At 34.9% G+C, this 25,731-nt stretch overlaps 1 protein-coding gene across 2 annotated transcripts; it reads left to right on the top strand.

The window, feature by feature from the left end:
* The first annotated feature begins 69 nt into the window (after positions 1–69).
* Positions 70–25,114, top strand: LOC145296081 (MKRN2 opposite strand protein-like). 2 transcript variants are annotated; one of them, XM_080142218.1, is made up of 4 exons: positions 70–384; positions 10,184–10,233; positions 18,342–18,504; positions 21,389–25,114. In XM_080142218.1, exons 1-4 carry the CDS (start codon positions 140–142, stop codon positions 21,600–21,602), a joined length of 672 nt encoding a protein of 223 aa, XP_079998344.1. In that variant the 5' UTR covers positions 70–139; the 3' UTR covers positions 21,603–25,114. The 2 variants fall into 2 exon arrangements, with proteins under 2 accessions (XP_079998344.1, XP_079998343.1); XM_080142217.1 differs by lacking the exon at positions 70–384 and adding an exon at positions 1,790–2,150.
* The last annotated feature ends 617 nt before the right edge of the window (positions 25,115–25,731 follow it).

The following is a 25,731-nucleotide window of genomic DNA, read 5'->3' as shown; positions in this document are numbered from 1 at the left end:
ATTTGAGAGAAAAGTTATTATAACTTCAAAGAAAGAAAGAAAAAAAGATCCCGATGAAAGGGAGATAACTCAAACTAAACAAATGTGACCGGTTGTTGATATCCGTTTCTATTGACGGAGCGGAGTTTTTCCCGTCCACATGGAAACTTTTCCTGGTTCAGAATCTGAGGAAGACAAAGGAATGATCCGATGTTTCCAGCATTGCGATGCCAACACCAATATCCTTTGTTTCTCTCAGATTCCACTCATTTGTCCAATTTGCCGACAAGATGTGACTAAAACCGAAAGTCTCATTCCTCCTTTTCGACTTCCTTCGCCATTAACGAACGCGACAGAAAACCCCTTTTCCGTCGTTATGAGACCGACCGTGGGGAATTTCCTTGAGTAAAAATACAATTTATTTATTTTGCATTGAATTTGCGATGATTGTTCGGAATGATAACGAAAATCGGAAAATTAAATTAAAAACAATGTCATGTCGAAATTAACAACATATTACTACATTATTACATAAAACATTTACTTTTACAATCCATTATTATTGTGAAATCCCATGAATTCGTACAGTTACCTCCCCTGCTATTATAAAAACCCTCCTGCCCACTAAGTAAAACTTGCAATTTATTTCGAAATCAGTTTTCATTAATAATTAATTTTCTACTTTAACATTTTTCGTAATTTCTGGATCTGTTAATAATCTCGACATGACAGTTAAGTAGATAACATTTATCTTAGTTAAGATTCAGCTTTTCAATTTTCGTTGTTATTATTATGAATTCTTGCCGACTAGTATCTTCCGCCTCGAAAAGTAAGATTTAGGGACAAAACAAAACAAAAATATGTAGGGGAAGTCGGGGTAAGTTGAGCCAATTTTCCATTTTGGCTCTTCAGAACCCAAACGACTAATTATTTTGCAAAGATGAGTGTATTATTATAAAATTCTTTTATTTGGGAACATTTTGAAACAAGTTGGAGTTTTCTGCTAGTAGACCTAAACCGACCATGTGCTTTACAAAAATGCATATCAAATGGCTCAACTTGCCCCGACCATGGGGCAAGTTGATCCAACCTCTGGGGTAAGTTGTGCCACACAGCGGTAAGTTGTGCCACGCAAAAATGTGTTGCAAATAAAGAAAGAACAAGCCCAAAATTTTGCTGTGGTTATAAAACAAATTATAATAATGAAGTAGAAATGTTAATTACAGCGAATGAACCAGCACAAAATTTGAAACATATCTGAAAGTAAGTTAATGAAGTTGCCACTGTGACAAGTCACAGCTGAAAACGAGCTGGCTAGAACAACGGACAGAACTGCCAACACTATTTGGCTGTGGCAGCTTGTAAACAACATCTGCATTGAAACCCACTTCGTCCTTTGGGTTTGGAACAAACACAGGCTTGTCCGTTCCTACCTTCCCAGCAACTTTTTGAAGGAAAACACCTTCAAACTCAAAATCCTCCCCGTTGAAAGTGTCAACCCGGAAAATATAGTTCACAGTTCGTGATTTGCCAGCACATTTGACAACCACAAAGTCACCTTCGATTATTGGGCTATCCAGATCAATATCACCATCACTATCTCATGACACATCATCAAATTCAAAATCTGAATCATCAGTGTCACTTGAACATGGGGTTTTAGATCTCGGGGGACATGACTTTTTCCCACCAGCATTGAACAAACACTGCTTTGGTTTTGTTAATAGGCTCCTCTTTCTATTTTCAGAAAGGGCTATCAGCTTCTGTCGTTCAGGGCTGTCAGTCAAAATCTTTGAGCTGCCCTTTTTGTGACCACCTCTTCTTGCCTTTCTTGGTGCTGCTTTCGGAAATGTCTGAATTACAGATGGTGAAATGTATGGACGATGCATGACATCATGTGAGCTAGATGAAACACAAGACCCAGATGTGGATGGTTGCATAAGATCATCTTCTTGCTGTTTTTCTGGTCGGACATCATCACTGTGCACGGGCAAGACTGCTCCAGGAACCTCACCTGATGGTCCTGCATCTTCCACAGTAGAATTTGCCTCAAGGCTTTCTGCAGCCACATTTGCCTCTCCTGGCATGTTTAGCCAATCAGGCGCCTCCAAATGGAATAACCCACCATGCCTGACTAATTGTAGGCTAGTCCATAATGGTGGAGAGGGGAGGTAAGTGCATTCTTGATTCTACAATGATAATAATAATAATGTTAAAAATAATAATGATAATAGTAATAATAAAAATAATTATTATTATTAGAATAACAAAGCGCCTGTACAGCATGAAAATTCCTATCCAAGCACGGCTTACACATCTTAAACATTTACCAGGTAACCCATAGATCTAATTCTTATACAAGTAGAGCATGTAACTTATACAACATGCATTTTGAATTCACTCTATAACAGGCCTACTGATGTTGTTGCACATTCATCTGTTTCTTGAAAACGTGTAAAAAGACATATGGGGCAAGTTGAGCCAGTGGCACAACTTACCCCATTAGCATTGGCTCAATTTACCCCAGTCTGACCTTATTGAATTGTCTGTTCAAATGCATGCATCTCATGTGTGGTGAATGTAAAAATCTTTTACAGGTATGAAGGCAAGTAATTGAACAAACAACTACCGCATATTATATCTAATGAAACTATTACTACACACAAGAAACATGCACTCACCTCTGTAACGCTTTATTTTACTTTTTTGGACTGAAATCTGATTTTCTTTTACTGCATCAACCTCCGATATTGGTTCAGCAAAACAAAATGGTGGAGATTAAAGTCACGTGATCAGTTGTTTATAGATTGCATACAAACTTGGTTTGGCTTAGTCAATTGTGGTTAAAAGGGGGTGGCTCAACTTACCCCTATGCTCAACTTACCCCGACTTCCCCTACTTATACAGAATAAGAACCGTGTTATCGTCGGAATTTTTGGAGCAGTTTACGTAAACTGCGGAAAGGTATCGAGACACTAAATCGATGAAATTGCATCAACTGACGTCATTTAAGAAAACATTTGGTAATTGTGCATATTACTAAGTTTCAAACATAGCGGCAGGTCTGCCAGTTGAGGTATGGAAGCAAAAAATGGATACATAACATTACTTAACATTATGTAACATGCGGTCGCAGCCGAGATTGAACTCACTACACGAGTTTGTAGTGAAATTCAAATCTTGTCCATAGCTGAATACTTGATGCTTTGCTAGGGCTATATAAGGGTAGTTTTTATTGTGCCACCATCACTAGATGGGTTGCCTACCGCAGCTTAAGAGAGACCCATCTACTCTTGAGAGAAGAATAGACCGCGCCAGTTTCCCAACCTGGTATTTTACCTCGCGGTACATACAACGACTCGCCTTCCCAAATGGTCACCCATCTGGCACTGCCCAGGCTCAACATTGCTTAACTTCAGTCATCTGGCGAGAACCGGTGTGTCAACATGATTGTACCGTATACAATACTTTCGCCGAATAGTATCTCCCGCCTCTAAAAGTAAGATTGTACCGTATACAATACTTTCGCTATTCTTTAAAACTGCTTATACATTTAGGCAACATATTAAGATTTTTTTTGTTAATATATTTTTTTCTAATATATTTACATTTTCTTTTTTTTATGTATTTTATTTACATATACTTTATTTAAACCTGCGCAGTCTATTACGATCATTGCCAATTTAAAGAATATTATTTTTATAGTTAACTATATTTTACGTGCATTTTTTTCACACACCCCTCCCCCCACCTTATAATAAAAATACGCAAACTTTGTTTATCAATTGATTTTGTGTTTTTTAATCGCATCTTTTTTTCAAATAACTTTGTTCCTATTTACAATGCCTCCCCACGGGACAGAGTTAGACACCAGGGTCGCTTTTTAACGTGGAGAAAAGGTACGAAAATAAAAAATTGTCTCAGTCGTGAAGGACTGCTCCTCCACCGAAAGAGAACAAGAAATGGAAGTGCAGCATCTGGAGAACAGATACTACACTTTGATCTTGACCAAAAGGATTTTGTCAAACTGTTTAGATATTTCTATGTGATGTAAATGACTTGGGTGCCGTCCTCTAGAATCGAAACCAAAACAGTTAGTACTTCAGCTGCATTCACTACCATTTGAGCTATCGGCATATAGATAAGAAAGATTTTAAATTAAACCACTTCATGCTATGAATGAATTTGCGCATGTGCAAAAGTAATAGAAATATGTCGGCAAGTTGAAATGAACATTTTGCATTTCAACTTGCCGACATATTCCTGTATATGTTATTCATCCATCCACTCTTTTTTTTTTTTTTTTTTTTTTAATTACATTTTCACCCCAAACAAGGCACATTGCCACTTTGGTGTAGGGGGTTACTATCAGGGGAAACATCTACTGGGGTACTATGTAGGGATTTGGGCAGCGAGATGTTGGTTCATGTTGCACTTGAACTTATGCATGTCAGTACAGTTGGGGAAGCAGTGACCTGGAATAGAATTCCAAAGTCTAGCAGTTCTGGGGAAGAAACTACTGGAGTAGAAAGATCTTTTACATCTAGGGATCTCTACAGTGTGGGGGTGGGATTTTGCAGCTTGTCGGGTCTGTCGAGGGTGTTTACGTCGTGGGGGCACAAGTGCTTGCAGTTCAACAGAGCATTCACCATTATAATACTTGTAGAACAGGCAGAGGGATGCAACGTTTCGACGATGGGACAGAGGCAGAAGCTTAGATGCCAGTTTAGGGCCTATCAGATTTGCGACTCTCTTTTGAACCCTGTCAAGGAGCGAGAGACTAATAGCCGATGCACCAGCCCAAATATGACAGCAATACTCCATACATGGGCGAATAGTGGCCTTGTAGAGGTACAGGATACTTTCGGGTGTTAGAAGTTTTCTAGCACGGTAGAGAGAGCCCACCTTCCTCGCAGCGGCCTCTATATCTGTGCCTAAATCAAAACGCGGATTCCATGAACAAAGCTTCTTTCTTAGAACTGCGCACCTGTGGAACTCTATTCCGTCTGCCTGCTTCTTCTTCTCCGGACTACAACTTGGATGTCTTCAAGTCCAATGTGAACAAATTCCTAATGAACCGCCCCCTTAAGTAAACACTTCAGCAAATCTCCACACTAACGTAATGTACTTGCAATAACCCTTATCCCTGAGTGGCTTCCGGGCCTTGATAAGTGATGATCACTGTGTAAAAAAAAAAAAAAATCCAAACAAAGATTTTATTCATTATAGACCATCCTTTGTGTATGATTACTACAGGGTGACCCCCCCCCCCAAAAAAAAACAGGGGACATTCAATAGTTTTTCTGAGCATTTTACAGTCAACGGAAAGAAAAAAAGGCCAAAGACCCTAGTGTTTTGATGCGATATTTTGAATATAATAAACTAGTTATGACCAAAGTTTCATTTCATTCGGACAAAACACTACGAAACGGGGCCTAATTAGTGTTGGGACCCGTTTTTATTGGGTCACCCTCTATTTCTTTATAATTTCAGTGTAATGTGTTTAAGAGTTTACTATTGGCTAAATATTGACAGACACACACACATCCACTGTTTTATTTATATATAGATTATTAGAAAAATGGGTGCTAATGCAGAGAGTGAGCCGCGCTATTTTTTTAAATCGTATTTCCACGTTTAATTAAAGTTTTATGATGTTTTTTTTATTCGATACCCTCCCCTCCTCATGTTAAGAATGGCTTTTTAAATAATAACGTTATTATTTCAACATAGATCACTCTCCGCACGGGTACCGAAAAATGTTAGTTTATTAAAGATAAATTAGAAATGAAGATAGTTATTAAAAAAAAATTCAAGAATATTAAATAAAATATTAGCGAAAAAAAAAAAACTCTTTTAGCATCCAATATCTCGTCCGGGTGGTAACCGCCCACCCCCTCGCCCTCTAAACAAAAAGGAAATGGTTACAGCTAAGATTTAACTAAAACGGTTACATGTCATCTAAATGCTATCTAGTCATGAAGTGGGAGATCATTTTAGATTAAATTTATATACAAAACTGATCCCCCATTCTGAATTCTAAAATAATTGTTGTTCGGCAAATAATTGCTTGTAAACATTTTTTTTTTTTTTTTAATTACATTTTCACCCCAAACAAGGCACGTTGCCACTTTGTTGTATGGGGCTACTATCAGGGACATAGGCATCAGGGGTACTGTGTAGGGAGTTGAGCAGCAAGATGTCGGTTCACGTTGTACTTGAACTTCTGCATGTCAGTACAGTTGGGGAAGCAGCGACCCGGAAGGGAATTCCAAAGTCTAGCTGTCCTGGGGAAGAAACTACTGGAGGAGAAGGCTTTCTTACATCTACATCTAGGGATCTCTACTGTGAAGGGGTGGGATTTACCTGCTTGTCAGGTTTTTCGGGGGTATTTACGTCACGGGGGCACAAGTGCTTGCAGTTCGTCAGAGCATTCACCATTAAAGTACTTGTAGAACAGGCAGAGGGATGCAACATTTCGTCGACAGTTCAGGACCTATCAGATTGGCGACTCTCTTTTGAACCTTGTCTAAGAGCGAGAGACTAGTAGCAGATGCACCAGCCTAAATATGACAACAATACTCCATAAATGGGCGAATGGTGGCCTTATAGAGGTACAGGATACTTTCGGGTTTTAGTATCTTTCTAGCACAGTAGAGAGAACCTACCTTCTTCGCAGCGGTCCTGGTGATACTCTCAATGTAATTGTTCCAACTCATGTTTCCTGTGAACGTTAGGCCGAGGAGTTTAAAAGATGTACTTTCAAATAAAGAGTCATTGACCATTGCTATTGGTGGTAGAAAAGGTTTCTTGTAATTATTGAAGGAAATGAGTTTAGTCTTGGCAGCATTGAATGTGACCATCCGTTTATGTCCCCATTCCACTACAGATTGGAGGTCGTCATCCTTTAGTGTTTCTGCCATTTCTTTAGATATGTGTTCATTTGTTTTCCTGTTATGTCTGTTATAGAGTGTGGTGTCGTCAGCATATATATCCATCTCACAGCCAATTTTGTCAAGGAGGTCATTTATAAATATTAGGAATAATAGAGGTCCAAGGATAGACCCCTGAGGCACTCCCGCCTTTATATCACATTGATTAGCTGTACGACCGTCGAGGACAACCTGGATTTTTCTCTTATCTAAGAAGGATTTAACTATGTTAAGTATTCTTCCAGTGATAGCGTATGATCTGAAGTGAAATGTGACAGTTGAAAACAAAATGACAAGAAAACTGGTGCTTGTCCACAATTCCCGCTGCCCCATAAAACCCTCCCTCCAAAATAAAGAAACATCTGTGTGATGTACATACCAGTGACAGAAAGAAAATATCATACACCAAAAATCATATAACTTCGCCAAGTAGTTTTACTTTTAATAAGGAAATCAAACTTTTTGGCTAAACCATGAGCAATGATTTTGCGACTCCATCTTGAAAACAGACTGGAAGAACAAGGGAGATAACTCCAAATCGATATTTTAGAAAGCCATTCTTAACATTGAGTGACATCGAATAACTCAAATTTGCTTAAAAATATTTTTTTTTATAAAAAAATAAAACTACTCAATCAATTTACATGATGTTTGGTATATGATATGTTCGCTCTGTCATCGATTTATATATCAGAGATTTTTATTTCTTGCTTTTTTTTTAATATGGGGATGGGGTTTCTGGACAAAACTTTAGAAAATACTTACTTGTTATGGAAAAATATTAGCATACACTGAAAATTACGGTAAATAAGCAAGTAGAATTTTAATGAAAAACTAAAATGAATTTATGTATAAGATTAGCCATTTTATGGAGAAAAATTTAAGTTATCTCCCTTGCATAACTAAAATGGTGGCAGTTGAGGACTATGAATATTAGTTAAATTTCTTCAATAAAAATAAAATACTTTTGTATTATCCATAATTTTCAGTGTACACTGATACTTTTCCATAACAAGTAAGTATTTTCTAAAGTTTTCTTGGCATTTTATTTTCATGCAGAAGCACACATTTTTTTCCCCCAAAGTTTTTCGGGGTGTTAATCCCCCACCCCCAAAAAACATTCTCCATGGCTGCTTATATTGACTCAGTAGAATCCAGTAATGATGACAATCGTAAAATAACCACACAAAATTAAACCCGGTTTCCTGACAAAAGAACTAAAAAACAAAAAAAGCATTTCCCATTTTTTAATGTTGTTTTGTTTGTTTGTTTGTTTGTTTGTTTTTTGTTTTTTGTTTTTTTGTAATTATAGTTTTCAGTACTTCTACATAATTTGAAGTAAATATTTTTTTAATCAAAACTTAATTCCTACCTAACCCTTTTGGTTTAGTTCAGCAAAAGTCGGTTTGGTCCAGTTCGAATTTTCGGTATTTTTTTCAGATTAGATCCACCTCCACAATTTTCTTTTAGATGACACCTTTTATAGGTTTTCGACTATGCTGAATACGAAAATCGCACTGAAATTTTGCAGAAATAATTAGTTATCGAGATATAAAAAATTTCAATGCGATTTTCGTATTCAGCATAGTCGAAAACCCATAAAAGTCGTCATTTAAAAGAAAATTGTGGAGGTGGACCTAATCTGTAAATTTACCGAATTTTCTAAAAGTATTCTCTGGCCAACAAATTTTTACTTTTTGAATGTTGTCAAGATTTCTACAACAGATTCAGGGTATTTTTGCGTTGCTGAATCAGGAAATGGCATCTTTTTCTTTCTGTCAGGTCAGGTTTTTGTGTTAAGTTGATTTGAAAAAAAAAATCAGATCTTGTGACAAAATCATTTACATTTTTGAGGCATTATTAACTAATGGGCATTTTTTTTTTTTTTTTTACATGGAGTTTGCCACTTATCAAGGCCCAATGGCCACTCGGGGAAAAGGGTTATTGTGTGTACAGTAATCAATGGGATAGTGTAGTAATAGTATTGGAGAATTGATAAAGTGTCATTACTTAAGGGGGCGGTTCATCAGGAATTTGTTTGTGTTGGGCTTGAAGACATCCAGGTTGAAGTCGGGAGGGAAACAGGCAAGCGAAACAGAGTTCCACAGGCGTGCAGTTCTAAAAAAGAAGCTTTGTTCATGGAATCTACGTTTTGATTTAGGCACAGATAAGGAGTGGGGAAAATTATTGATGGTGGTTTGAGCTAGTCAGGTGTTTTTTGAAAAAGATTGGCGAGGGGGGACCAGAGAATGGAGCTCAGACGAGCACTTGCCATGGAAATATGATAGAACAAAGACAGGCTCACTACGTCTCTTCTGTGGGAGAGAGGTTGCAAGGAAGAAAAAAGGGCATCCCCCACCAAGCCACGAAGTCTATTTTGTACTCTGTCAAGGCAGGATAGGCTGTTTTTAGCAGCTCCTGCCCAGATGTGGCAGCAGTACTCCATCTTTGGATGTACTTGGCTTTTATATAGATAGAGAATTGCATCATTAGTAAGATATCTTCTGGAGCGGTAGAAGGATCCCACCATTTTCCCAGCGACATTGGCTACAGACTTAATGTATTATTAAAGGTAAGCACACATAAATTACATGTTGCTTCACCGTTGTTAAAACTTCAGGGCTTGGACTTTTGTTGCTTCGAACTCTGAAAATGTTCAGTGGCAAGGAGGTCTCTCTACAGATTCTAACAGTAGTCAGCCATTATTTTTTTTATACCATAACCATAACTTAATTCCTACCTAACCATTTGGTTTAGTTCAGCAAAAGTCGGTTTGGTTCGGTTCGAATTTTGGGCAAAAATTTTTTTTTTACTTTTTGAATGGTGTCTACATTTCTACAACTGATTTAGGGTATTTTTGCACTGCTGAATCGGGAAATAGCATCCGTTTCTCTCCATCAGGTCAGATTTTTGTGCACACTAACAGGTTTGTCCTAATTTTTAATCACAGATCCTACATACGACAATTTAATAAAAATACTCGATAGACCATTAAATGACACCTTTTATAGGTTTTCGACTATGCTGAATACGAAAATCGCATTGAAAAATTTTATTTATTTCTTGTTTTTTTTTTTTAATATGGGGTGGGGTTTCTAAATTGTCTCTGGACCAAAAATGGTTAACAGTTCTTTCTCTAACGTTGTTGAAAAGAAATTCAAGGGAAATAACTCAGATAATTTGGTGGTGTTTTTAGTTTTCTCCCTTTTTTCTTCTAAACTTTCTTGCGTTTTCCATTTTCTCATCTGAATAACATTTTCCTTTTCTTTCAGAGATTATCAAAACTCATCAAATCTTCATATTGGACTGACAAATTCAAAAGGCAAAGTATATTCATCTTTTTTCTAATATATAATTTTTCTATATATAATTATTTCATATTGTGGCAGTTGAGGACTATGAATATTAGTTAAATTTCTAAAATAAAAAGAGGGAGAAAATCATCCTAGGCCTAACTCTCTTCTTGATCTACATCAGTGATCTCCCAAAACACATCCTTGGATCATTCGTTGACATTTATGCTGACGACACTACCATCTATGGCAACACATCAAAAGCCATAAATGACCAAGTTCTCTCTGATTCTCTCTCCTCTGATCTTGAGCACGTGGTACAATGGGGAAAGAGGTGGCTGGTTACTTTTAATGCATCTAAAACCAAGCTTCTATCATTACATCATCACCGCTCTGATCCCCATCTGGCATAAATTGAAGGGTCATTCTGTGTCAAATCATACAGAAATATGGGATTTTGAAACTCATATCCCCAGATCTGGCTGTAGTTTGCACTGCAGATAGACAATATAGGAACTAAGAAATCCCAAAACTTTGAGCACATAACTCCAAGCGGTTCCCGATTTAGAGCATTTTTTGTTTTGGCATTAGTCACATAATGTGATGCCCGAGCGACAATTTTTTGATGTCATTTCTTTGAATATTTTCTGATTGGAAGATCGTATGGCTCTAAAAATTCACATAGGTAAGTTTTTTGACCCAAGGAATCCAAAAATGGCATCAGATTTTTTCTCAAAAATGAAGCCTTATAGAAATATTAAGGGTTTTTGGATTTTTCCACATGTGCCCCAAAATCGAATAAAAAGAAAGGGTATGGCTGGCATAGTAACGCATTACTTTTTTCATATATTTTTTTAGACACAATAAATTGTCTCTGGACCAAAAATGGTTAAAAGTTCTTGTTTCGTTTACTCACAGTTTCTGTTGAAAGTCGGGTATATTTTTGATGATAATGAAAAATATTCCCTCCCCCCCCTATTGGATGTGATAATCAATTTAGACATGTGTTAAACTTATTTCACACCTTAATTTTGGAATAAATTTTGGAGTAAGCCAGCTACTAAAAACAGTTAAGTTCTGGCAACAATTTCAACGACCTAGCCGTCTTCAAGATTAGTAGTTGAGGATTGGAAACACCAAGCCAAATAAAAGTATGCTTTTTTATAAGAAGCTGTTTTATAAGAAATCAGTAATAGGATGGTAACAATCTTAAGAAACTTCTAGTACTATCTCAAGCCAATAATTTTGATTAAGAAACTTCTTGAGAAACTTTTTAAACCTCAAAAGACTAGGAGGGGGGGGTCATTTTGGCGCAACTTTTTAAACTTTTGTTTATATTTTCCTGAAAACGTGATTTTCTTCGCTCTGATTTTCTATATAGCTTCCTGAATATTTCTAACCTATCATAAGGTGTGAAAAAATCAAATTTACAAAATCATTTTTCTCCAGGGGTGTCCTTTCAATTTTTGCAGAAATTCCAAAATAATAAAAGTGACCTAAAATGATCAAAATACAAAATTTTATTGCTTTTCATGATGGGATACTCAAAACTATGTGGAATCTATCTGAAAACATAAAAATGTTCAGCAAAACTTGACGAAAAAAAAAAAATTGTTTTTCCTGAAAATCAGCATTTTTCTAAAAAAATCACAAGATTTCTTTCGACCATATATCTTGAAGTTACTGCACATCAACAAAATGCCAAGCACTGCTAATTTTTGTTGATATGTAATCTAAGAAGACTAAGGAACACAAAGATATAAAATTGTTTCAATTTCTTGTGTTTCGTGGGGTTCATACACATTTTTAAATTCTGAGTCAAGTTGACCCCTCGCCCCAGTCCACCACATTCCAGGAAAAAGCACATGGTTTTGCGAAAGTTAAGAAATAAATCCTACATTACCTTATTGGTTCCCGTGAAAAAAGTGAAAATGGTATATTTGTACCAGAAAGTCCCAAATATTCACACCTACACTGTGTTTTCCTTACAAAATACCTTACAAATATCCTTAAACCACATTTCCAGAGTACTTGACAAATTTGATTAAGAAACTTTTAGAACTATGTATCAAAAATTAAGAAACTTCTTGTACTAGTTGGCCAACTTGTGTTTCTTATAAAAAAAAGCATGTAAGCAAAATGTAGTGGAACTAGTTTCTAATTTTCTTTTTTAACTTTCTTCAGAAAACTGAATTACTTACAAGGTTTGCTCGATTGTTGCTCAACTCAATTTAAGTGTCACAAGTTTGACTATAATCGGTCTAAGGGACTTGAGAATCTATCAAACTTGGAGCAAGGAATTGTTTAGACATTGTTGTAGAGAGTTTCACTGAAAGAAAATGAAGGTGAATTATCAACCATTTGCTTCCATCACAAACAATATTTCCAAAATATTGTTTGTGATGAAGCAAATACCACAAAGTGTTGTAGTGGATTTTTACAACACAAGAGATCAAAGGTGAATGACCGATATCTTTGCAGATGGCAAAAGATCTGGAGGCAAGAGGGTCTAATGTAACACTAGATCATTTTCTTTGTTATCAGTGCACAAAGAAATATGTGAGTCTGACAGTTGATGACAATGGATCTAAACTATGAACCTGCGAGTTCTGTGAAAACTTCACAAAAAAATCTTGAATGCGAGACATATCCATGGATGTTACCCCTGTAGTTCTGCACAGTGTTGCTTCTCATAACCGTGTCCATAGCGTCAAAAGGAAGTTAGAACAAACTGTTGAAACATTCTAAAGTGACATGTTCATGGTGATAAATTTGGTGTTGGTGAACTGACTGTGTAGAATTAATGTCTAGTGAAACAGACATCAAAGAAAAAGTAGCAGAACTGGATCGATTACATTATCTGATGAAAGAGAAGTTAAAGAGAGCTCCTGATTTCTGACCTCATGAATACAGCTCCAAATTCTTCCAGGTATCTTAGTATATTGTTCAGACTGCCAGAGAACTGACAAATTGTATTTTTTCAAAACCTAACTCGATTTTTCCCCGGAGACAGCCAATGTGATAATACAAATGTATGAGAATAATAAATACAGCCGCCAAATACCAGACAAAAAGGACTTTGTTAGTATAGAAAAGGGTGTTCACAAACAAAACGCTTGATAGTGTATAATTTGCATGAACTATGTTGCAAGTGGTGTGTTTTAGCTGGATCTACACATTCTGTTCTGTGACATACATCAGAATGCAAAACTTCTTGTCGATGCCATGAACCAAGCTTCTCTCTTTACATCATCAACATTCTGATCCACATCTGGCATCAATTGAAATGAATAGCTCTCGTCTTCAGGAGGCCTCAAGTTTTGACAAGCTTCTGGGCTTGACCTTTACTCCTGATCTTAAATGGAACACGTACATCAAATCTGTTACCAAGGCCGCTGGAAAAATGGTGGGATCTTTCTATCGATCCGGTAAATATCTCACTGCTGATGCTATTCTCTATCTATATAAGAGCCAGGTACGTCCAAGGATGGAATATTGTTGCCACATCTGGGCAGGAGCAGCTAGAAAGGACTTGTCCTGCCTTGATAGAGTTCAAAATAGACTTCGTAGCCTCGTAGGAGATGTCCTTTTCTCTTCCTTGCAACCTCTATCTCACAGAAGAGATGTTGCGAGTTTGTCTCTGATGTATCGTTATTTTCATGGAAGGTGTTCAACTGAGCTTCAGTCTATGGTCCCCCCTCGCCAAACTTTCACAAGAAACTTTCACAAGAACTTTCACAAGAAAAAACTCGTCTAGCTGTAAACACTATCAATAATTCCCCCCACTCTTTATCTGTGCCTAAACCTAAATGTAGATTCCATGAACAAAGCCTCTTTCTTAGAACTGCACGCCTGTGGAATTTTCTTTCGTTTTCCTGCTTTCCAGCTGACTACAATATGGTTGTGTTCAAGTCTAACGTAAATAAGTTCTTGATGAGCCGTTCTAGATAAGTTATCAAATTTACCAAATTTTCATTACTAATGATTACTATATTGTCCAATGTCTAATGTACAATTTTTAAACCTTATCCTTGAGTGGCCTCTTGGCCTTGATAAGTGGTGATGCCTATGTAAAAAAAAAAATGAAGTGGAACATCACTTAAAAGATTTGTTAGTTTGTGATTCTTCTAACAAACAGTGTATGATGCATCGCTGTGAAAACTGCGAGTAGAGTAGCATTGCAGAAATTCTTGGATGAGGAGCTGTATGATATGAACCCTGATGACGAGTTTCATTTTAGTCAATGGGACACAACCGGCCATGCAACATCAACATATGCAGAATATAAAGATCTGTTGATTGACACTTTTGATAATCTTACTAGACACTCATATCTAACAAAATGTCAAACCAGATACTTGAATCAAAAGAAATAAAATCTTTCTTCCAATAAGGTCCTTGTTCTGGAATACTTTGCAGAAAACTTTCAATTTTTAATATAAGACGAAATTCCAAGTTATCATTGAAGCAAGGAATATTGCACCCTGCACTCAGTCGTGATTTACTATTGAGATTCTGATCAGCAGCCAAAGCATATTTCATTGTGTTTTATTTCCAATGACAAAACCCATGACACTGCATTCGTGCATCAAACTCAGACACTGACTTTTCAGTTAATCCAGACCTTATTACTGCATGTGAACAAATGATTACTGCAGGGCTCAATATAAAAGCTTCAAGAATTTCATCAATTTATGCTTGCATAAGGAGGACTTTGGTATTGAAGGTGAGTGGGTTTTCTTCACCACCAGTCATGGAAAATCCCCTTGTAATGAAATTGGTGGTTCAGTAAAATGAGATGTGGCTAAGCGGTCACTCCAATGACCTCTTAATAATCAAATCTTTGATTATAAAGCCAGGTTTGCTATCTACCAGGGGTCTGCCATCCGTTTCTTTGCGATCAGTAAAGAAACCATGGAGAAGGTGAGAAAGTCGCTTGAAGCAAGGTTTTCCAGTGTCAGGAACCAGAGCTAGTCACCTTTTTGTACCATTGTCAGCATCACAAATTGGCCATAAGTTGTCCAATGTGGATGAACTATATATTGATATTCATGACTAATTGGCATCAATTCTTTATATCTCTGACATCACACCAATCCAAAATATATAACCTGTATTTATAATTCTTTCTGGTGGGTTGGTATCGTGAATGAAATAAATGCAGAGGAAGGTAATATAACTGTCAAGTTCATGCATCTCCATGGACGACGCAAGTTGTTCCTATCAAGAAAATTCTGTGCGTTGTATTCTCAACAACATGTACCAAAGGACATACACAATAAATGACCAAGAATATCAAAAATCTATTTCACTGGCATAAAGAACACAACAACATTTAAATGTTGAATGCTGACTTTAGTTGTGAAATCCATTATTTTCTGAATACCATTTTAGTGCAACTGTTTTATCTTTTTACATATTTTTACCAATTTTTACATATTCAACTTTTTTTTAATGGACGCCTGTTTGAAGATGAAATTTATGGAATTTGGCACGAATGGTCACTCCCATGACTTAGTCCCATACAGATAGAAACTGGTTGCTTCCCATGAAGGTACTTCTCAGGGAATAGTTCCAGTTCGTTGTTTTTTTGTTTTTTTTGTATGAAATAGAACGTTCACTCAAAGAGGGGCCTAGCTAAAACAAACAGACCTTATCAAAATTGCCATTTTTTTTTTTTATAAGAAAAAGGAACAAGGGGAGGAGTCAAAAGGGCAGAAAATGAGTGTACGTAGTTTTTGAAATGTCTCAAGACTTTTTAAAAAGTTTTTACTTTCAACAAACAATGTGAGTGAATAAAACAAGAACTTTTAACCATTTTTTGGTGGAGACAATTTAATGTGCGAGATAAATATATGGAGAAAACCTTTGTAAGAACTACTTTTATTGTAAATATCTTATGGAATTGAGCCCGTTTACTTTTAGCATCTGGCTTACTCCAAATTTTATTCCAAAATTAAGGTGTGACATCAGTTTAACACACGTTTAAATTGATTATCACATCTAATAGAGGGAAGGAATATTTTTCATTATCATTAATATCTCTATAAGGCTTCATTTTTGAGAAAATCTGATGCCATTTTTGGATTCCTTGGGTCAAAAAACTTACCTGTGTGAATTTTTAGAGCCATACGATCTTCCAATCAGAAAATATTCCCAATCAGAAAATATTCAAAGAAATGACATCACAAAATTGTTGCCCAGGCGTCACATTATGTGACTAACACCAAAACAAAAAATGCTCTACCCACCCCCCAGCTCTCCTCTCTTTCTTTTCTCCCACACTTAAATCGCACTCCCACTTAGAGATTGACCTGCTTGTTTTCGGCAAACCGAAAAACCGTGGGTGGTCTATTATTTAGAAAATATTGGGAGGGCCTTACTAACCAATTTTTGTTGTTTCTTGTTTGTTGCCCATTCCCTTGCTAATGAAATGTTATTACTGTAAATAATTCAATAAAACTTTTTCAAATGTGGTTTATCTTCAGTAGCACAGCACCTAGAGTGAATGTGGTATTGTGGTGATTGAGATATTTCTAGTTAATAGTAGGATAGACAATTTTAAGTATTTGAGACTAAGGATGACACCTATTATCCCAACACTTTTAAATGGCCTATCACCTATCCACTTACTCGATAAACTTAGATCCCTATATTTTTTCTGCTGAGAGTCCACGGTCAAATTCGGTTACAATCAATGGAAGTGGTAGAATCTTTTCCCTTTATTACATTCATACTCCTCCCATGCCCACTTATCACCGGTGGGGATACATCCACAAGGGACACTATGAGGAAGCACCTGTTTGAGTTCGTAGTTGCTTTAAAAAAAACGGATTGCCATTTTTCCGTCGGTTGAAAAGCAACTTTCAATGACCTCAAATCCAATGTTTACTTATGCCATTTCTTCCTTTTCTTCTTTTTTTTTATTGTATTTATATTGGGGGGTGGGGAAGTTAACGAACTGAAGGGTTACTGATGCCATCTTTTTTTTTCGTTTTTTTTTTTTCGTTTTTCGTTTTTACTATATTTTTTTTGTTTATTTCATTTACATTGTGTGTAGGGGGGGAGGGGGAGTACGGACCAAAGGGTTACTGATGCCATCTTTTCTTTTTTTTAGCTTTTTTCGTTTTTACTATATTTTTTGTTTATTTCATTTACATTGAGGGGGGGGGGTTACGGACCGAAGGGTTACTGATGCCGTCTTTTTCTTTTCTTTTTTTTTTTTTTTTACTTTTTTTATCAGACATTCTTAGCGGACGTTCAATTTTACCTTGCTTGATTTTATAGCAGTCCATCACAACGCTCTCTTACTGAAATCCATTCTCCTCCGCATTAAAAATACAGTTTACGCAGAGAAAATCGCATTTATTACATCAATAAACAAACAAACAAAACCAACTACCATCGGATTCCCAACTGTATTTATGCCACGTTCCTTTCTTTTTCAACATAGCCTCATCAATTAACACTCCCCAGCCAGCTTTCAGGTGAATACAGTTCAGTTTTCTTACAGAAATCCGTTCTCCGACACATTCTACAGTTTACACAGAAACAATCGCGTTTATTAAATACACAAAAACATGAAATGAACTAACATTGGATTCCAGATTTTACATCTAACTCTATCCGTCTGCAACTATTAAATGCGTATCCAGCTGTATTTATGTCACATTATTTCCTTTATCGACCTAGCCTCATCGATTAATAATTCCCAGCCAACATTCAGGTAAATACAGTTTTATATGCAGCCGATTTCCAAGTATATGGACTTCTTCCTTTTCGACCTAGTCTCATTGATTAATAACTTCTTTTTGTTTTTTTTCTTCTTTTCTTTTCTTTTCTTTTTGGGCCAATTGCATTTTTTTAAATCCCCCCCCACCCCCCACCCCCACCCCAAAAAAAAACACCCGGGCAACAATTTTTTATTATTCTTTTGTTTTGATTTACCCAAAACCATACGCACCTCGAAGCACCCGAGCAACGCCAGGTACCCCCGCTAGTTAATAATAATATGTTAATTTTCTTCTTAGCAAAAGTCCGGGTAGTGCTGATGGGTTTTCTCAGAGTGCTTCCTAGTTTTGTTGGGCTTTAATATTCACACAAGTTATTCATTTTTTATTTATTTTTAACTTTATAGGTATTGTGTATGATTTTGATGAAGGCGGCGTCCATATTGGCTCATCCTCATGGAATTTGTGTGTCGCTGCCTCCTTGATTAATCACATCACATCACAAACGGCAGAGTTATGGGATGTTCTGCTTGATAAATATGCCAAAAAAAGTGATTGGTCTTCACACAGGTAACTATAGCCAACAGATTCTTTAGTTACTTGTATTGTTCTCATCTTGAGTGTTATTTATGCAACATTTTGGTCGGATAAGCCTTCAACTGTCCTCAGGAATGTTGGTTGTTGTTTAGAAAAGAAAAGAGAAAAATTACTGGCTCTGTAGATATTTTTGTTTTCCTTGACTTAGTCTCTATTTTATGGTTATTGTTTCATATTTGTAAAATAAGTGATTGGCAAAGGGGCGGTAACTCTAATAAAGATCGACAGGGGATTATCTCCCTTTCTATGGTTGAAATTTTAACGGTGTACAATGTTTTTTCTACAATTAAAGGCTTCCAAATGCTACTAATTTTTAGCTTGTATCTCCGTAGTAATTTCTCTTTTTTTGTAGCAGATGTGCAGCGTATATATATATATATATATATATATATATATATATATATATATATATATGTATATCTTTTTTTGTAGCATTATATATTTTTATATTTTATGGTCTATTATTGGGTAGCATTATGTATATTTATATTTTATGCATATTTATATATTTATATCCAGAGTTGTAAGCCATGTTTAGTTTCAGAACAGTTTCCGATGGTTAGGTGTTCTACACAAGTCCTGGGGGTGACTGGTTCTCAGTAGACAGAACAAAAGATTCTTTTCGTGTTGACACAAAGAAAACATATGCAAAGTTGCTACAGAAAAGATTTAATATTTATGGAGCAATTCTGGTTTCTGATTGGTTAGTAGTAGAACGTGGATTAATTTGATTCGTCAGTTCCTAGTAGCATCCTTTATAAATAGAATCTCCCAACTGTGAGGGATCATACCCCATTAGAGTTAAAAAATATTGCAACAAACATTATGTATATTTATATATTTATATATATTGTGTAGCATTATCTATTTTTATATATTTATATATATTTATTTTATGCATATCTATATATTTATATCTAGAGTTGTAATCCATGTTTAGTTTCAGAACAGTTTCTGATGGTTAGGTGTTCTACACAAGTCCTGGAGGTGACTGGTTCTCAGTAGACAGAACTGTTTCCGATGGTTAGTTGTTCTATACAAGTCCAGCGGGTGACTGGTTTTCAGTAGACAGAACAGTTTTCGATGGTTAGTTGTTCTATACAAGTCCTGGGGGTGACTGGTTTTCAGTAGACAGAACAGTTTTCGATGGTTAGTTGTTCTATACAAGACCTGAAGATGACTGGTTCTCAGTAGACAGAACGGTTGCCGATGGTTAGTTATTCTAGAGACTCTCAAATGCTACTAATTTCTAGGCTTGGTCTGCTTAGTAATTTCTCTTTTTTTTTGTAGCATTATGTATTTTTATATATTTAAATATATTGTGTAGCATTATGTATTTTTATATATTTAAATATATTGTGTAGCATTATGTATTTTTATATATTTATATATATTGTGTAGAATTATGTATTTTTATATATTTATATATATTGTGTAGAATTATGTATTTTTATATATTTTAATATATTTTGTAGCATTATGTATTTTTATATATTTATATATATTGTGTAGAATTATGTATTTTTATATATTTAAATATATTTTGTAGCATTATGTATTTTTATATATTTATATATATATTGTGTAGCATCATGTATTTTTATATATTTATATATATTATGTAGCATTATGTATTTTTATATATTTAAATATATTTTGTAGCATTATGTATTTTTATATATTTATATATATTGTGTAGAATTATGTATTTTTATATATTTATATATATTGTGTAGTATTATGTATTGTTATATATTTATATATATTATGTAGCATTATGTATTTTTATATATTTAAATATATTGTGTAGCATTATGTATTTTTATATATTTATATATATTGTGTAGTATTATGTATTGTTATATATTTAAATATATTGTGTAGCATCATGTATTTTTATATATTTAAATATATTGTGTAGCATTATGTATTTTTATATATTTATGCATGTTTATATATTAGCATTATGGATATTTATCTTTCATATATGCTACCAAAAAAAAAAAAAATGAAAAGTTCAATTATTGGACAGTCTGTCTACTTGTGTAAAGCAATTTATTTTATTTACATCAGTGAGTTTTGTTTGAAATATAAATTTGCATTGAAGTGTATTATTATCATCATTATCATTGGTTCTTGACCAATATTACCCTTAATTAAAAAAACAAAAAGTCTGTAAGATGCACGTACCCATGATGAAACGAAAATATCATATTCCAAAAATCATGTAAATTGACAAAATAGTTTTATTTTTAAATAAGAAAATCAAAATTTGTTAGTAATTGAAGAACAGCTATCTTCTCTGCCATTTTGAAACAAACTAAAAAAAACAAAGAAAGAGGACTCTACAATAATTCAAACTTGCAAGATTTATGTTTCCACTACCTACCAATTGCAATTAATTGCTTAAAAATGATTTTGTTTATAAAAAAGCAATTTACATAGTTTTTTAAATATATTTTGTTTTGTCCTGTAAATTGATCAAGTAGTTTTATTTTTGAATGCGAAAATTAAATTTTATTAGTAATCGAAAAATGACTGTGTTGTCCGCCATTTTGAAAACAATCTAAAGAAAACAAAGGGAAATAATTCAGCAATATTTCAAATTTGGGAGATCTTCGTTGTAATGCCCATGAATTCCCATTAATAACTTAAAAATGATTTTCTTTGTAAAAATATCAATTTACATGATTTTTGGAATATGATGTTTTCTTTTCATCATAGATACTTACATCATACAGATTTTTCTTTATTTTTGTTCATTAGTATAGGGGGAAATTGTGCACAAAAACCTAGAATTTCAATGCGGCCACAAATGTTTAACATTCATATCTTTGATATTTTTCATTGTTTTCAGATATGAAGAACAGGAACACAATTGTTTTACTTTCGTAATGAGATTCTTCCAATTTTCCAAACTGGTCAATGCCATTCCCGCTGCGAGATCCAGAAAGGAGTTCATTACAGAGTTTCTCCTCCCGCACACACAAAAAACAAGCAAGTATATCGCCATGTACAGACAGATAGCAGCCCATGGCTTCCTTTGTCAACCTGTTCACTGTCCAGACTAAAATGGTGGAAGACAGAGGAGATTTATTTGACTTGATCTTCGTTCCAAAATACTAATCAGGAGGTGAAGCAGAGAGATGACAGTGTGTGAACTATTAGATTAGAGATTCTTCTTTGGACCCTGTCCAATTCTGAGAGACTAGTGGTAGATCACAATTATTATCCGTACCATGTTAGCTACTTGTTTTTGTACATACTTCATAATCCTTCTAGACTGAGGACATTTTATCCTGATTCAAAACTGCTTATTTATATATTTTAAAGGACTAACTCTAGACTATCTGATGGAAGGCAGAGGAGATTTATTTGACTTGATCTTCATTCCAAATTACTAACCAGAGAGGTGAGACAGAGAGACAGGGAGATCATGGCTTCCTTTTGTCAATGTGTTCACTGGTAAAAGAGAATATATAATACCATGACGAACCTTCATGGAATTAAAACAAACAAAACAATGAAAAATGCATTCCAAACGATTAACAAGTCCAACCGAATTTGTTGCTTAAATATTCCTACTTACTTGCCTCTCCGCAAGGCCAGAGTTAGACACAAGGTCGGTTTTTAATGTGGGGAAAATCCAGCTTCCAAAAAAGGGGCACTCCGGATAGGAACAAAAATAAAAATTGTCTCAGTCAGTCTTCTACACTGACTGAGGTCAGAAAAGGTGAAGTGTAGCATCAGAACAGATACTACACTGTCATCTTCGCCTGTAGGCTAAAATCTTGCTCCATATATTAAGACCCCTATTGCATTATGTATGTAATCATGGGGTTTCTTTTCATACCAGAAATACTTAAAAGCTGACAATTATTATCCATATCTTAGCTGCTTGTTCTTATCCGCATTCTCATGTGATCCTTCCAGACTGAGGGCTTGCTACCTGAAACCAAAACTCTTTATTTACACTTTCAAAAAAAAACAAACTCATGAAACCCAAGACTGTTGGAAGATAGAAGAGATTTATTCAACTTGATCTTAATCTAAAATCATTTATCAGTGGAATGGGGAAGGAGGACAGATCAATAATCACTGTTTAATAATATTTGTTACATAAATATTGCTCCACAAGTTTAGACCCCTATTATTCGGTGTATGTAATCTTTTTCTTTCTTCTTTTTTTTTCTCTTGCTGGAAATTCCTACTTATGAACCCAAATGACTACTGTTGCATTTCAAACTTGTGTCATACATGTAGAAAACCAAGTTGTCGTCATTATTATAAAAAATACTTGAAAGATCACAATTATTATCTGTACTTTTTTAGCCTTTGTTCATGCCCCTTCTACAATCCTTCTGGACTGAAACCAAAGCTTCTTATTTACATTTTCAAAAAGAACCAATTTAACCTAAATCACTAATCAGCATGGGGAGAAAACAGATTGATAATCACTGTTTAATCATATCTTGTCAGCCCATCTTAAATTCTCATGTGCATACGTTGTGTGATTCCAAGGAATGAAATCTTCTCTCTCTTACTCTCTCTTCGAGCCATGTGGTGTCATATCCATTTCTATTCATTCACAATGTATCCATACCTTATTAGCTGCTTGTTCTTGTATGCATCACTTACGTGATCTGTCGTCCTGAAATCCAGGCTTCTTGTTTATTCTTTAGAAACAGCTATGTCAAGACACAACTGTTGAAAATATGAACAGAAGTAAAACTGACGGACAAAAATATTTCAAATGTTTAAGGGAAGGGCAAAAACAAAAACCAAGTCAGGCAACCCTTTCCACTATCGAAAATAAATTTGTGAAGAAACATTCAATTCTATTTTAATAATGAACAAAATAATGAACAGCTGGCGATAACATGGCCATCTTCAAGTTTAATGTGAATAAATTCCTATTGAACCATCCTCAATAATGTATGTCCTACCCAAGTTCCACCATAACTGATCATGTTGTCTCAACATCTGCCTAACACTTAACCCTTATTCTAGAGTGGCCTCCAGAGGGATTTTTATCCTGGGCCCCCAAAATCAACAGAGATTAGATCATTCCTGTAATGACTCAACCCATTTTTGATTTTGTGATGGATGTAAAAGTTCTGCGCAGTTCTAAGAGGTCCACTCTCCCAAACTTATTACGATAAAAATACTTAAAAGCTCACAATTATAATCCATATCTTAGCTGCTAGTTCTTATCTGTGTTAACTTGTGATCCTTCCAGACTGAGGGCTTGCCACCTGAAACCAAAGTTCCTAATTTACACTTTCAAAAAAAAAAAAAAAAAATTCAACATTCATTGAGAAAGGGTTAGCTTATTACTAATCGCATGGGACACCCTCACCAGAGAATGCCGACAGGGCTGCCTAGGCACTTTTACAGGTCATACTGCCCCTCCTCTGGAGTGCTGACTTCTCAATCCCATTTTCCGATCCCGGTGTCACAGTTCTTGCAGTGAAAGAGAACTAAATACCTTCCAGGCCTTGATAATTGCTAACCTCCCAATTCAAAAAGAGAAAAAAAAAAACAAGTTTTCCAAGTTCGGACATTTTTCTTTCTTATTTCTGTGTTTTAACTTCACCGAATAAAAGATTATTTTATTTGAATATTAATGCAGACGCCAGTGGTGCATAATGTATTTTTTGGTCATTTTTTATGGAAATTGTACATTCATTTTTTTTTATGAAAATTGAAAAAAAACACTAGAAATAATTTTTTTAAAAATTGTTCAGACATCCAGTAATTTTGGAAAAAAGTATTTCTGCCTCAAGTTCTTTATATCTTCAAATATTTATTCAGGGTGTTTGGTTTGGTTGTTTTGTTTTATGGCATATCAACTGTTTTTAGATTATTTAATGCTGAATTCAGTAATTTTGGAAAAAAAAATGTTATGCTTCAAGTTCTTTATATCTTTAAATGTGATTCGGTTTGATTGTTTTTTAAAGAAAGATTGTTGTTTTTGGCTTTGTAAAACATGATTGAGTTTTGCAAAGGGAACGGAAAAAAAAACAATAACATCAAGGTTTGGTGCATTTTAAGTCAAGAAGCTGGTATCTTCAAACAGCCTGATCTGTCTGGTAGCACCAGTTATAAATGTAGAATTTTAAAATTTCATTTGCTTAAATGGATATTTCCTGATTATCCTGTGTGTTCAGACTTTGCGGAAGCACTCCACATATTTAACGGAATATATGGAATAAATAAATAACATAAACTTTGAGACAATCGACTTGATAACAATGTAATTATCGAAACTAATCGAAAAGTTGTCAAAGTGTAAAACGCTAAAAATAAAAATTAGTTCAGACATGTTTGAAACTGGGAAACCCGCTATCACGTCATCGTTATAGCTATAAGGAGTAAAACCATTATTTTAATTCTCTATTCTACATAATAAATACCAATGCATATATAAATATTTTTAAAAGTACAGATTTCTTCTATTGCACTAACATTAATAAATAACAAGACTACCTGCACGAAATCATTTCCAAGGAGAAGGGAGATAACTCTCACTTCTTCTCATCTTAAATAAATTTGGAAATAAATCCTTCATTTAATTCCTCTAGTGAGACGTTTTCTTTTGTTTATTTTATTTATTTATTTTTTTTTTTTACTTCACTGATTAAGACATTATCTTATAAAAATATGAATAAAAAAGATCTTCAAGATGTAAACATTTTAAGTATTTAAGCGAAAAGAAAAGGCCAAAAGGCAAGTCAGGCAATTCCCCCTCCACTGTCATAAACAAATTTGGAAAGAAATCTTTCATTCTATTTTAATAATAAACACTTTCTTCTTTTTATACTACTTGATAATTTTGTTTATAACTTTCCAGTTTGAGATGTTTTCTTTTTTATTTCTGTGTTTTAACATAACCGAACGAAACACTATTGTATATGAATATTAATGCAGGCACTACCTAAGCATAATTTATTTTTCATTATTTTTTATGTAAGGTGTACATGCTATGAAAGTTGAAAATGAAACGTAGATTCCATGAGCAAAGAATTGCACGTCAGTGGAACTCTCTGCCGCTTGCCTATTTCCCACCTGACTACAACTTGGACGTCTTCAAGTCCAACATAAACAAACTCCTGACAAACCGCCCCCTTAAGTAAGACACTCTATCAAAACCCCCAATACTAATGATTACTACACTACTATCTCATTGATTACTGTACA

This window comes from Euprymna scolopes, chromosome 16, assembly GCF_053919585.1.
Source record: "Euprymna scolopes isolate OS-2025 chromosome 16, ASM5391958v1, whole genome shotgun sequence".
NCBI classification, from domain to species: Eukaryota; Metazoa; Mollusca; class Cephalopoda; order Sepiida; family Sepiolidae; genus Euprymna; species Euprymna scolopes.
This window is presented reverse-complemented; position numbering and strand designations above follow the sequence as displayed.